Source organism: Scyliorhinus torazame, chromosome 12 (assembly GCF_047496885.1).
Source record: "Scyliorhinus torazame isolate Kashiwa2021f chromosome 12, sScyTor2.1, whole genome shotgun sequence".
NCBI lineage: Eukaryota > Metazoa > Chordata > Chondrichthyes > Carcharhiniformes > Scyliorhinidae > Scyliorhinus > Scyliorhinus torazame.
Window position 1 is genome coordinate 161,745,598 of NC_092718.1, and position 15,237 is coordinate 161,760,834.

The following is a 15,237-nucleotide window of genomic DNA, read 5'->3' on the forward strand; positions in this document are numbered from 1 at the left end:
TCATCTTTGCAATCCTTTCCTCTACATCTCTGGAACTTTTCGGAGGCCTATGGAAAACCCCTAACAGGGTGACCTCTCCTTTCCTGTTTCTAACCTCAGCCCATACCACCTCAGCAGACGAATCCTCATCAAACGTCCTTCCTGCCACCGTAATACTGTCCTTGACTAACAATGCCACCCCTCCCCCTCTTTTACCACCTTCCCTGAGCTTACTGAAATATCTAAACCCCGGCATCTGCAAAAAACATTCCTGTCCCTGCTCTATCCATGTCTCCGAAATGGCCACAATATCGAAGTCCCAGGTACCAACCCATGCAAGTTCACCCACCTTATTCCGGATGCTCCTGGTATTGAAGAAGACACACTTTAAACCACCTTCCTGTCTGCCGGTACACTCCTGCAACTTTGAAACCTTACTCATGACAAGTGAGATAGCAGCAATACTTTGTTTTTTATACGTTCATGGGACGTGCCAACATTTATTGCCATCCCTAATTGCCCTTGAGGGGGCAGTTAAAAGTCAACCATATTGCTGTAGGTCTGGAGTCACATGTAGGCCAGATCAGGTAAGGACGTTAGATTTCCTTCCCTAAAGGACATTAGTGAACCAGAAGGGTTTTTATGACAATCGACAATGGTTTCATGGTCATCATTAGACTTTTAATCCCAGATCGTTTTTATTGAATTCAGATTTCACCATCTGCAGTGGCGGGATTTGAATCTGTGTCCCCAGAGCATTACTCTGGGTCTCTGGTTTACTAGTCCAGTGACAATACCACTGTGCCACTGCCTCCCCAGATTCTTCAATTTGTTGATTGTTGAGATTCTTAAGTACCGTAAGGGCAAATAGGTGGGATTACAATGCATGCTCAGGTTGCATTCAAAGCCACTTCAAGATCCACAGAACTGCAATTCGTAGCAACAAGTATATGGTCTTATGCAAAATGTCAACATTACATGGTATGACGTATAGCTCAAGAGGGAATTAAGGCATGTCCTCTGTCCGAAGCAAAATAAATATGATTCTGGCCCACAACCAGATTGCCCTAGGGTCCAATAGCTTACCCCACCTACTTTACCCAGCACACAACCATTAGATGATGCAAGGGACTCAAAATGTTAAAAACTGCCTTTTTAAACAAGTTTCACAAGTGAAGACAGGACAAATAATCAACTACAGAATAGTAAAGAATAATGGCCATTTAATAGGTGCATGTCATTCAACTAGTAATTTTAAAATGGGTTAATGTCTTTCCAAAAATTACAGATAGATGAGTATTGTACAAACATATTAAGCATTGTTCCCCCCCTTAAATCAACAGGAATAATTTGTAGGGTGATGCAAAGGCAAAATACTTCATTTTGAAGTAGATACTTCATTAAAAAGTAGGTTCCAATGAACCAAATGATTTATTATTTATTCCTATTGTATGGAGATAAAATGGTCCCAACCTACCCAGCCACTACTCTGCCTTACCCACCTGAATCCTCCCTCGTTGCACCCCCCTGGTCGAGAAATCTAAAAATAGCGAGAGTGGGAAATAGTATCAAGATAAGGATCCGATCATTTAGGACTGAGTGAGGAGAAATTTCTTCACACAAGGCGTGGTGAATCTTCGGAATTCTCTATCCCAGTGGGTTGTTGAACACATTTAAGGCTGGGGTTAGACAGATTTTTGGTCACTCGGGGAATTAAGTGACACAGGGAGCAGGCAGGAAAATGGAGTTGAAGCCCAAGGTCAGCCATGATCGTGTTGAATGGCGGTGCAGGCTCAATGGGTTGTGTGGTCTACTCCTGCTTATTTCTTATGTTTGGATGGTTTGGTCCCCATTAGCTGCACTCAGCTAGGACTTAATTAGCTGCCTCAGAATGTTTTTTAAAAAATTAATTATGGGATGTGGGCGATGCTGGCTTGGCCAGCATTTCATAGAATTTACAGTGCAGAAGGAGGCCATTCGGCCCATCGAGTCTGCACCGGCTCTTGGAAAGAGCACCCTACCCAAGGTCTACACCTCCACCCTATCCCCATAACCCAGTAACCCCACCCAACACTAAGGGCAATTTTGGACACTAAGGGCAATTTAGCATGGCCAATCCACCTAACCTGCACATCTTTGGACTGTGGGAGGAAACCGGAGCACCCGGAGGAAACCCACGCACACACGGGGAGGATGTGCAGACTCCGCACAGACAGTGACCCAAGCCGGAATCGAACCTGGGACCCTGGAGCTGTGAAGCATTTGTGCTATCCACAATGCTACCGTGCTGCCCGTACAATGCTACCGTGCTGCCCATCTCTAATTGCCGTTGAGAAGGTGAGCTGCCATTTTGAACCGCTGCAGTCCATGTGGTGCAAGTACACCCACACTGTTGTTAGGGAGGGAGTTCTGGGATTTTGACCCAGTGACAGTGAAGGGACATGAAATATATTTCCAAGTCAGGATGGTGAGTGACTTGGACAGGCTGCCCTTGTCCTTCTAGGTGGTAATGGTCTTGGGTTTAGAGGGTGTTGCCGAAGGAGCCTTGTAGAGTTGCTGCAGTAGATGGTACACACTGCTGCCACTGTGCGTCGGAGGTGGAGGGATTGAACATTTTTGGAAGGGGTGCCAATCTGCCCTGTCCTGGATGGTGTCAAGATTCTATTTTTAAATATAAATTTAGAGTACCTAATTCTTTTTTTTTCCAATTAAGAGGCAATTTAGCGTGGCCAATCAACATATCCTGCACATCTTTTTGGGTTGAGACCTACGCAGTCATGGGGAAAATGTACAAACTTCACATGGACAGTGACCCAGGGCCGGGATTGAACCCGGGTCCTCAGCGCCGTGAGACAGCAGTGCTAACCACTGCGCCATCGTGCTGCCCCTGGTGTCGAGCTTTTTTTTGTTGAAAATTTAGAGTATCCAATTATTTTTTCCAATTAAGGGGCAATTTAGCGTGGCCAATCCACCTACCCTGCATATCTTTTGGGTCGTGGGGGTGAAACCCACGCAAACACGGGGAGAATGTGCAAACTCCACATGGACAGTGACCCAAGCCGGGAATCGAACTTGGGATCCTGGAGCTGTGAAGCTATTGTGCTAACCACTATGCTAACGTGCTACCCGCGAGGAATACCCTGAGGGACTCCTGCCGTGATGTCCCAGGACCGAGATGAATGACCTCCAACAACCAGAGCCATCTTTTTTTGTAGTAGGTATGATTCCCATCGACTCCAGTTTAGCTAGGATTCCTCGATGCCATACTCGATCAAATGCTGCCTTGATGTCAAGGGCAGTCCCTCTCATCTCACCTCTGGGGTTCAGCTCTTTTGTCCATGTTTGAACCAAGGCTGTAATGAGGCCAGGAGCTGAGTGACCCTGGTGGAACTCAAACTGAGCTTCACTGAGCAGGTTATTGCTCAGTAAGTGCTGCTTGATAGCACTGTTGATTACTCCTTCCATCACTTTACTGATGATCAAGAGTAGACAGATAGAGGGTGGCATGTGGCGCAGTGGTTAGCACTGGGACTGTGGTACAGAGGACCCAGGTTCGAATCCTGGCCCTGGGTCACTGTCCGTGTGGAGTTTGCACATTCTCCCCGTGTCTGCGTGGGTTTCACCCCCACAACCCAAAGATGTGCAGGTTAGGTGGAATGGCCATGCTAAATTGCCCCTTAATTGGAACAAAAAATACTTGGGTATGCTAAATTTATTTTTTAAAAATATAGGGCAGTGATTGACCGGGCTGGATTTGTACTGCTTTTTGTGTACAGGACATATCTACGCAATTTTCCACATTGCCGGGGAGATGCCAGTGTTGAAGCTGTACTGGAACATCTTTTTAAAAAAAATTTAGAGTACCCAATTATTTTTTTATCCAACTAAGGGGCAATTCAGCCTGGCCAATCCACCTAACCTGCACATCTTTGGGTTGTGGGGATGAAACCCACCCAGACACGGGGAGAATGTGCAAACTCCACACGGACAATGACCCAGGGCCGGGATTTGAACCCAGGTCCTCAGCGCCGTGAGACAGCAGTGCTAACCACTGCACCACGTGCCACCCCGTACTGGAACATCTTGGCTAGAGGCTCAGCAAGGTCTTGAGCACAAGTCTTCAGTACAATTGCCAGAATATTGTCAAGGCCTTTGCAATATCCAGCACCTTCAGCTATTTCTTGATATCACGTGGATTGATTCGAATAGGCTGAAGACTGACATCAGTGATGCTGGTGACCTCTGGAGGATACCGAGATGGATCATTCGCTCGGCACTTCTGGCTGAAGATTATTGTAAATGCTTCAACCTTATCCTTTGCACTAATGTGCTAGACTCCTCCAACACTGAGGATGGGGACCTTTGTGGAGCCTCCACCTCCAGTGAGTTTTTAATTGTCCGTCACCATTTACAATTGGATGTGGCAAGATTGTAGAACTTAGATCTGATCCATTGGTTGTGGGATCGCTTAGCTCTGTCTATCACTTGCTTTTATGCTGATGACAAGCAAGTACTCCTGTGCTGTGGCTTCACCAGTTTGACTGACACTTAATTTCTCTATATGTCTGGTGCAGCCCATGGTATGCCCTTCCCACACTCTTCATTGAACCAGGGTTGTTCCCCTGGCTTGGTGGTAATGGTAGAGTGAGGATATGTTGGGTTATATGGTTATAGATTGTGGCTGAGTACAATTCTGCTGCTGCTGATGGCCCACAGCGTCTCATGGATGCCCACTCTTGAGTTGATAGATCTGTTCTTAATCTATCACGATAATAATCCCACACCACGATGGAGGGTGTCCTCAATGTGAAGACAGAACTTTGTCTCTACAAGGACTGTGCAGTGGTCACTCATACCAATACTACCATGGACAGATGCATCTGTGGCAGGTAGGTCGGTGAGGATGAGGTAGAGTATGTTTTTCCATCTTGTTAGTTCCCTCACCACCTGTCGCAAACCAAGTCTAATAGCTATGTCCTTTAGGGCTTGGCAGCTCGGTCAGTAGCTGTGCTACCAATCTTATTGATGGACTTTGAAGTCCTCCACCCAGAGTACATTCTGTGCCCTTGCCATCCTCAGTGCTTCTTCCAAGTGGTGTTCAACATGGAGGAGTCCTGATTCACCAGCTGATGGTGGACGGTACATGGTAATCAGCAGGAGGTTTCCTTGCCTATGTTTGACCTGATGCCATGAGACTTAATGAGGTCCGGAGTTGATGTTGTGGACACCCAGGGCAACTCCCTCCTGATTGTATACCACTGCGCCACCACCTCTGCTGGGTCTGTCCTGTCAGTGGGATTGGACATAGCCAGGGATAGTTAGGGATGTCTGGGACATTGTCTGTCAGGTATGATTCCGTTAGTATGAAGATGTGAGGCTTGACTAGTCTGTGAAACAGCTCTCCCAATTTTGGTACAAGCCCCCAGATGTTAGGAAGGAGGACTTAGCAGGGTCAACAGGGATGGATTTGGCATTGTTGTTTCCACTGCCCAGTTTGATGCTGGGTGGTCCAAACAGTTTATTTCCTTTTTATTGACTTTGTTGGGATTTTGATACAACAAAGTCACTTCCTGGGCCATTTCAGAGAGCATTTGGGAGTCAACCACACTGCTGTGGATCAGGAGTCACATGTAGGTCAGACCAGGTGTGGATGGCAGATTTGCTTCCCCAAAAGACATTAGTGAACCAGCTGGGTTTTTACAACAATCGACAATAATCGATCATTAGACGTCTAATTCCAGATATTTAATGGATTCAATGTTCACCATCTGCCGTGGTGGGTTCCCAGAGTATTAACCTGGGTCCCTGGATCAACAACCCAGTGATGATACCACTACACCACCGCCTCCCCTAACCGGTGTCTGTAACGTAATACTATGGGTGGAATTCTCCCATGCCGCCGGAGGTTGGTTTGGTGGCGAGCAGGAGACGGCGAATCTAGCAGGAACTAAAAAGTCAGAAACCCGCTGGCTTAAAACATGTTGCAATTCTCCCAATGGTGGGTCGGTCTTCCTGCTGGCATGAATCCCATTTGCATCTCATGAATGCTCATTAAAGCAATCGGGGAGGTGAAGAGGAAGTGGGAAGACGAGTTTGGGGGGGGGGGGGGGGAAGAGTTGGAAGTTGGGCTATGGGAGAAGGCCCTGAGGAGAGTCAATGCATCCTCGTCATGTGCCAGACTTAGCCTGATCCAGTTCAAGGTGGTCCACAGGGCTCATATAACTGTGGCCTAGATGAGTAGGTTTTTTGAGGAGGTGGAGGATAGGTGTGGGAGGTGCGGGGGAAGCCCGGCGAATCATGTTCATATGTTTTGGGCGTGTCCGAAGCTGAGGGGATTTTGGCAGCGATTTGCAGATGTCATGTCAGAGGTCCTGGAAGGGAGGGCGACTCAGAGTCCAGAGATGGCAATATTTGGAGTGTCGGAAGATCCGGGAGCCGGGGGCAGGAGAAAGGGTGTCGTTTTGGCCTTTGCCTCCCTGGAGGCCCGGAGACGGATTTTGCTGGGATGGAGGGACTCGGAGCCTCCAAAGTCGGGGGTGTGGGTCAGCGACAAGGCAGAGTTTCTCAGGCTAGAGAAGATTAAGTTCGCTGTAAGGGGTTCAATACAGGAGTTCGCTCGGAGGTGGCAGTAGTCGACTTCTTCATGGAAAATTGACCGTCAGCAGAAGGGAGGGGGGGAGGGGCGCGCATGGAAGTGGACAATAAAGGGAGGGAATCTAATATATGGGTAGCTAGGAGTTAGGGCGGGGAGAAGTTGGGTATGTTACTGTGGGCTTTTGCGTGTGTCAGACCGTTCTGTTATTTAGAATGTTTAAAAAAATATATTTTTATTCAAATTTTGTACATATTTTCAACAAACCTTACAGAAATAAGAAAAAACAACGAACATATAAATAAACATCTTATAGCTATGTCATGTATTCCCCCAATATACAAGCTCCCCATTAAACGATAATAAACACAGTAGTAAACACAAAGTGCCCCCCCACCCCCGGGCTGCTGCTGCTGACCACCTCCTAACGCTCCGCTAGAAAGTCTAGGAATGGTTGCCACCGCCTGAAGAACCCTTGCACAGATCCTCTTAAGGTAAATTTTACCCTCTCCAATTTAATGAACCCTGCCATGTCGCTGATCCAGGCTTCCACCCTTGGGGGCCTCGCATCCTTCCACTGTAGCAGAATCCTCCGCCGGGCTACCAGGGACGCAAAGGCCAGAATACCGGCCTCTTTCGCCTCCTGCACTCCCGGCTCGTCCGATATCCCGAATAGTGCGAGCCCCCAACTCGGCTTAACCTGGGTGTTTACCACCTTAGACACCGTCCTCGCAACGCCCCTCCAGAACCCATCCAGCGCTGGGCACGCCCAGAACACGTGGGCATGATTTGCTGGGCTCCCCGAACATCTGTCCTCCACTCCAAAAAACCACCTCAGCCTTGCCCCAGTCATGTACGCCCTGTGCAGAACCTTAAATTGTATCAGGCTACACCTGGCGCAAGAGGAGGAAGAATTTACCCTACCCAGGGCGTCCGCCCACGTACCCTCGTCTATCTCCTCCCCCAGCTCCTCCACCGAGGTCTCCTCCTCCTCCTGCATCTCCTGGTAGATCGCGGAGACCTTGCCTTCTCCAACCCACCCCCCTCCCCCCGAGAGCACCCTATCCTGGATCCTACGTGCTGGCAGCAGCGGAAATTCCCTCACCTGCCGTCTTACAAACGCCCTTACCTGCATGTACCTGAAGGCATTTCCAGGGGGGAGCCCGAATTTTTCCTCCACGCCCCAAGGCTCGCAAACGTCCCATCTATAAACAGGTCCCCCATCCTTCTAATACCTGTCCTGTGCCAGCTCAGGAACCCCCCATCCATTCTCCCCGGGACAAACCGATGGTTCTCTCGGATCGGGGACCACACCGAAGCCTCTGCCTCCCCCCTGTGGCGTCTCCACTGCCCCCAAATTTTGATGGTCGCCGCCACCACTGGAATCATGGTGTACCTTGTTGGCGGGAGCGGCAGTGATGCCGTCACCAGCCCTCTCAGACTCGTACCCACACAGGATGCCCTCTCCAGCCTCTTCCACGCCGCCCCCTCCCCCTCCATTACCCACTTGCGTATCATTGCCACATTGGCAGCCCAGTAGTACCCACACAGATTAGGCAACGCTAGCCCTCCTCTGTCCCTGCTCCGTTCCAGAAACACCCTTCACACCCTTGGGTCTTTTTCGCCCATACAAACCCTATGATGCTCCTGCTGACCCGCTTAAATAAGGCCTTAGGGATCAGGATGGGGAGGCACTCGAATATAAAAAGGAACCTTGGGAGCACCGTCATCTTCACCGACTGTACCCTACCCGCCAGGGAGAGTGGCAGCACATCCCACCTTTTAAACCCCTCCTCCATCTGCTCCACCAGCCTCGTCAAGTTGAGCTTGTGTAGGGCCCCCCAGCTCCTGGCCACCTGGATCCCTAGGTACCGAAAACTCCCTTCCGCCCTCTGTGGAAGCTCGTCTATCCCCCTTCCCTGGTCCCCTGGGTGTATCACGAATAGCTCACTCTTCCCCATGTTGATCTTACACCCGGAAAAGTCTCCAAACTCCCTGAGGATCCGCATCACCTCCGGCATCCCCCCCACCGGGTCCGCCACATACAGTAACAGGTCGTCTGCATACAGCGATACCCGGTGTTCCTCCCCCCCCTTCCAGTTCCTGGACTCCCTCAAAGTCATCGCCAAAGGTTCAATTACCAACGCAAATCGCAGGGGGGATAGAGGGCATCCCTGCCTCGTCCCCCGGTACAGCCAGAAGTATTCCGACCTCCTCCAATTTGTGGCCATACTTGCCACCGGGGCTTCGTACAGTAACCGAACCCAACTAACGAACCCCTCCCCAAACCCGAACCTCCTCAACACTTCCCACAGGTACCCCCACTCCACCCTATCGAAGGGCTTCTCCGCATCGATAGCCGCCACTATCTCCGCTTCCCCCTCCACTGCAGGTATCATGATTACATTTAGGAGCCTCTGCACCTTGGTGTTTAGCTGCCTTCCCTTCGCGAAACCCGTCTGGTCCTCGTGGATCACCCCCGGAACACAGTCCTCAATTCTGGTAGCCAACACCTTCGCTAACAGCTTTGCATCCACGTTGAGGAGCGAGATTGGCGTATACGGCCCACTGTAAAGGGTCCTTGCCCCGCTTCAAGATCAGCGAGATCAGCGCCCTGGACATCGTCGGGGATAGGCCCCCCTCCCTTGCCTCATTGAAAGTCCTCACTAGTAGTGGGCCCAACAGGTCCATATACTTCCTGTAAAATTCCACTGGGAACCCATCTGGCCTGGTGCCTTCCCCGCCTGCATACTCCCCAGCCCCTTAGTCAGCTCCTCCAGCCCTACCGGTGCCCCAAGCCCCGCCATCTGCCCCTCCTCTACCCTCGGGAACCTCAGCCGGTCCAAAAAACAACGCATCCCCCCCCTCCTCCGTCGGGGGCTCAGACCTATACAGCCCCTCATAGAAGTCTCTAAATACCCCATTTATCCCCACCGCACCGTGTTCCCCCCTTTATCCCTAACTCCCCCAATCTCCCTCGCCGCCTCCGAAGCTGGTGTGCCAGCATCCGGCTAGCCTTCTCCCCATATTCATACACCGCCCCTTGCGCCTTCCTCCACTGCACCTCCGCCTTCTTGGTGGTCAACAGGTCGAACTCGGCCTGGAGGCTTCGTCGCTCCTGGAGTAGTCCCTCCTCGGGGAACTCTGCATACCTCCTATCTACCCTTAAAATCTCCCCCACCAACCTCTCCCTCTCTCTCTCCTCTCCTTCCCCTCCTTGTGGGCCCTAGTGGAGATTAGCTCTCCCCTAATCACCGCCTTCAGCGCCTCCCAGACCACCCCTACCTGCACGTCCCCATTATCGTTCACCTCTAGGTATCTTTCAATGCAGCCCCGGATCCGCCCGCTCACCTCCTCATCCGCCAGCAAACCCACCTCCAGGCGTCACAGCGGGCGCTGGTCCCTCTCCTCCCCTAGCTCAAGCTCCATCCAGTGCGGGGCATGGTCTGAGATGGCTATGGCTGAATACTCCGTGTCCTCCACCCTCGGGATCAGCGCCCTGCTCAAAACGAAGAAGTCAATCCGGGAGTAGGCTTTATGGACGTGGGAAAAGAAAGAGAATTCCCTGGCCCCCGGCCTAACAAACCTCCATGGGTCCACTCCTCCCATCTGGTCCATAAACCCACTCAACACCTTGGCCACCGCCGGCCTCTTACCCGTCCTGGATCTAGAGAGGTCCAATGCTGGATCCAATACCGTATTACAGTCCCCCCCCCCCCGCCCCATTATCAAGCTCCCTGCCTCCAGGTCCGGAATCTGGTCCAACATGCACCGCATAAATCCAGCATCGTCCCAATTCGGGGCATACACATTCACCAAGACCACCCACACCCCCTGCAGCTTACCACTCACTATCACGTACCTACCTCCATTGTCTGCCACGATGTTCAGCGCCTCAAACGACACCCGCTTCCCCACCAGAATCGCCACCCCCCGATTCTTTGCGTCCAACCCCGAGTGGAAAACCTGCCCTACCCACCCCTTTCTCAGCCTAACCTGGTCTGCTACCCTCAAATGCGTCTCCTGGAGCATGACCACATCTGCCTTCAGTCCCTTAAGGTGCGCGAACACACGGGCCCTCTTGACCGGCCGGTTCAGGCCTATCACATTCCAAGTTATCAGCCGGATCAGGGTGCTCCCGCCGCTCCCCCCAACCTCCAACCAACTCCCCCCCCCCCCCCCCAAACATACACGCCGATTAGCCATCTTCCTTTCTCGGCCAGCCGCGTGCCCGCGCTTCCCGCACTCTCCGTTCCCCCCCAGCGACAGACCCCCGCCCCAACTCTCTCTTCAGGCTCCAGCTCCCCTTTGGCCAATGCAGCAGCAATCCAGTCCCCCCCACCCCCCGCTCTCAGCTAGGTCCCCCCCCTAGCAGCATTGCTCCCCCATAGCACTCCCATAAGTCAGCTGACTCCTGCTGACCCCGGCTGCCCCCGCCACTCCATCGACCCCCCCAGTGTGAGAATCTCCCCCCCCCCCCCCCCCTCCTGTCCATCAGTGGGCGCTCCTCTCCGGAACTATCCCTCCCCCTGACCCCGCCCCCTTCCTTCCCAAGGGCGGGAGAAAAACCCGCGCTTTCCACCAAGCCGGCCCCGCCCCCTCAGACGCAGCTCCCTTTTGCGGCGGCCTGATCCCAGCTCCCCCACCTCGGGCCTTCCCTCTCCCCTCCCCCCCAATGGGGCCCCCTCCTCCAACCACCGATGCCCACACTCTCACCAAACCCCCACTACGAACCATTTCACCCTACCCCACCCAGCACCCAAAAAGAAAACAGTACCAAACAGAACAGAACATCCCCCCAAAACACAACAATTACATCAATCCCCTCTCGACATCCCCTCGCAAACGACCCTCAATCCGAGTCCAACTTTTCAGCCTGGATAAAGGTCCACCCACGCCTCCTCCGGCATCCCGAAGTAGTGGTGGCGGTCCTTGAAAGTGACCCACAGTCGCGCCGGCTGCAACATTCCAAAAGGCCCCCGCACCCATCAACGTGTTCACCATCGTGACCACGTATGCTCCAACATCCGACCCCTCCACTCCCTCCGGGAGACCCAGAATCCGCAGGTTCTTCCTCCTCGACCGGTTCTCCATGTCCTCAAACTTCTCCTGCCATTTCTTATGCATCACCTCGTGCGCCTCTATCTTCACCACCAGGCCCAAGAACTCGTCCTCGTTCTCCGAAGCCTTTTGCCGCACCTGGGTCTCGAGCAGCTTGTCTATTGAAGCCTTCATCGGCTCCAACAGCTCTGCCTTCAATTCCGTGAAACAGCGCTGGAGAAACTCCTGGTCTCCACCCGCCGCCATCTTGATTTTCCTCCCTCGCACTTTTCGCTGCTCCAAAACTACTTTTTGCACCGCTCCACTCCTGGTCCAATCCATACAGTGCCGGGGAAATGTTACTATCACCTTCCCACACTGGGAACCATCAAACAAATGCCGCTGGGGGCCCTAAAAAAAAGCCCAAAAGTCAGTTTCTGTCGGGAGCTGCCGGACGTGCGACTTAGCTCCGCATAGCCGCAACCGGAAGTCTTATTTAAAATGTTAATATGTTAAAATTATAAATGCCTCAAGAAAATGGTTCCTAAAAAAAGAAAAGAATGCTCATTAAAACAACTGGCCACCGGAATCTGGCCTCCCAAACTTGTGTCACGCCAGCTGGGAATTACGTTGGACTGGAACCCGATTGATAAAGGCTGGTGCGCACAAGACAGCCCTCAGTTCACAAGAGATTTTAAGGGGGGGGGGTGAAACATATAAAACCTACCTGACATAATGCTGTGCTGCTCCTGATGCTTAGTTCACCATTCTGCCGGGGCAGACCAGTTCCTGCCCTCCATCTCCATGCTGAGCTGGTCCTCATGGACAGCACCGTGCTGCTGGACCCAAGGACACTCCTGTGTCACCGACTGGGATCAGTACTGTGCCAGCGGATGGGGAGTGCAAGGGGTCTCCTTCCCCTTGGTTCTATACACCAGTGTCTACCTGGACAGCACTGTGCTGTGGGACTCATGCAGCCACTGCAACCAAGGTTCAAGTTCGACCGGGGTGGAGTGCGAGGTGAGGCTGGGGGTGGGCTGGTGAGGCCAAGGGGGCAATGTGGAAGGAGGACTGTGCTAGGAGGTGGGAAAGGCTCATAACTGCAGGTAGAAGGGCAAGGAGGTGAATGAAGGAGACAAACAACAGAAGGCAAAGGGAAGACCGTGGGGAGGAAAACTGGACCCCAACAAGGCTGAATGAAACATGCAAAGGAGTCAAAGGGATAGTATATGTATTACTGTAAGGGGATGAATGCAGACTCCAGAAGGCTCACCACTGTACATTTAAGTGCGTTAGCGGCACTTAATATGGTGGGCCTTCCTTAATAAAGATGACAGGGGCTCCCACTGGCTGTCTGATGCCGGCACTTCCATCAAATACCACCCTATGACTCCAATTCATCGAGTCAAGTTTCCAAATGCTGTTCTAACACTCTTTTAAACTTATCCTGCCACCTTCTAAGGTTTGTGTACTCTCTTCTCGCACCGCATTGAAAGTTAGCTGTATCAAATCGCTCATACAAATATTCATCCCAGAATGGCCATTGGTGTGTTTCACTAAAAGCACTCATCCGATGTTAATGCTAGTTCTCCTTATTTTCATTGCCCATGTCTACACTGTAACTTTGTAGAAATTGGCTGTTTCTGTGAATACAGGGCTGCCACTTTAACAAGAAAAATGTTCTCGAACTCAGACGTCACTGTGGCCACTGTGGAACTCCATTTCAAAGCAATTTCCTTCTGACCACATCACTGCTCTCCCCACTCTTGCCCAGTTGCTTCCATCCCACATTTACAAATATCCCCTTTCTTTCCTCAGGGTTGCAAACTCTGATTAAATATATATTCCTGGAGGTTTCAACACATGACTTGCCCCCACACTCCATCCATTAGTCAGCCAATACACCCATCCTTGTAACACACTGTCTTTGTACACCAAAAAGGCACATTATCCAATGGATGAAGCTTGACCGTCAGCTAAAAATTTTAACCGTTTTTAATATTTTAGTGGCTGGTAGAGAAATGTTCAAAGAAAATAAGAAGAAAAAGCATTTTTCTTTAAATGTCCCGATGGGTCTTCTCCAGGGTTGTGCACAGCAGTGTCCTGCTGATTAATCTTCAATTCTTGGAGGCTCCGGGCCAATCCTGGAGGGTTGGCAACCCCATCTTCCCTTGTCCAACTCTGAAGTATTTGGCTTCAGCGAAGACTCAACTTGGCCTCTACCAGAATATCAGAGTCAACCGAGTGATCAACGTGATGTTGGGTTCTCCTCCCATTATCATTGTCTCCATATATTCTCTTTGGTCTGTGGGCCCTCTGTCCCTTCCTCCCCGCCGCCTGTGATTTGGACCAAATCTATTGTCCCCCATCCCTGTTGTTTATGGCTCCTCTTTATTAACTTATCCCCCACTGTGAACTTATATATATCCTGGACTTTGATTTTTAAACTTAAAAAATATATATTTTAAAAACTAAATTTAAAGTGCCCAATTCATTTTGTTTCCAATTAGGAGGCAATTTAGCGTGGCCAATCCATCTAGCCTGCACACATATGGGTTGTGGGGGTGAGCCCCACGCAGACATGGGGAGAATGTGTAAACTCCCCATGGACAGTGACCCGGGGCCGGGTCCTTGGCACCGTGAGGCAGCAGTGCTAACCACTGCGCCACCGTGTCGCCCTGCCTTGATTAATAACAATCTGTTTCAGCCGTGCCATAAGCCTGACTTTTGTGAGAAAATCGTAACAGATTTTGCATTTCACTTTTGCAACTTCAATCACTTCAGCGAGTTAGAAACCTATACTCACAGAAATGGCAACAATAGCACCTTTGAGAAGTCTGGAATCTGTGAGAGTTAATACGTAGAAAGTGAATACACGGATTATGATCATTACCTTCATTCTCTCATACACACTGGAGAGTGGGGTTATTTTATGCTGCTTGTGTTGTCCGATGATTCCACAGAGCCCGCAGATTATCTGTTGGTCCGTCTCGCAGTACAGACTGAGCGGGTTGTGGTGGTCCCGGCAGTTTTCCTGGTCGCCGCTAGAACCACTCATTACTGTCAGGGTGTCAATGACACGGGCCAGTGAGACATTGGGGGAAGAGCTGCTGTTGTCCACCGCCTTCCGACACACAGGACAATTGAAATAGCCGGCCAGGTTTCCAGAAAGAGAGAGGATGCAGGTCTTGCAGTAGCTGTGACCACACGGCAGCATCGAGGGCTGCTTGAAGACCTCCAGACAAATGGGGCACAAGAGATGATCCTCCAGGAATTGAAAATTCTGCTTCGCTGCCATGTTTTGAATTTCAAATGCAATCGCTCCTCTCCTTGTGTTGACCAGACTTAAGCTCTTATCTTTGTTTCAAGGGCGGAGGGAGGTACCATTGAGCACGATAATCACATGATCTTGTTTCTATTAAAACTGAGCGATGGTTTTATATATACTGTAGATTCTATCAGAATTAGGTCAGTATTTGTTATTTCACTGTGTGCCTTTGAAACATTTAGTTTTATTATTTTCCCCCTCCTCTTCCCTCTATTCTAAACTTTCTCTGAATTTACAGTTGTGGCTGCTCTCTGGTACCTCATGGTTATAAACGTAATGTCGGCACGGGGCATTTTCT

General features: G+C 50.9%; 1 protein-coding gene across 2 annotated transcripts in view; it reads right to left on the bottom strand.

The window, feature by feature from the left end:
• Positions 1-15,026, bottom strand: part of LOC140386714 (E3 ubiquitin-protein ligase TRIM50-like) — a 37,769-nt gene extending 22,743 nt beyond the window's left edge. Inside the window, exon 1 of one of the 2 annotated variants that reach the window (XM_072469305.1) lies at positions 14,505-15,026. In XM_072469305.1, the coding sequence (XP_072325406.1) occupies positions 14,505-14,909 (405 nt within the window). In that variant the 5' untranslated portion in view covers positions 14,910-15,026. The remainder of the gene's footprint in view (positions 1-14,504) is intronic. The other variant, XM_072469304.1, reaches the window with a different exon arrangement.
• Positions 15,027-15,237: the final 211 nt, after the last annotated feature.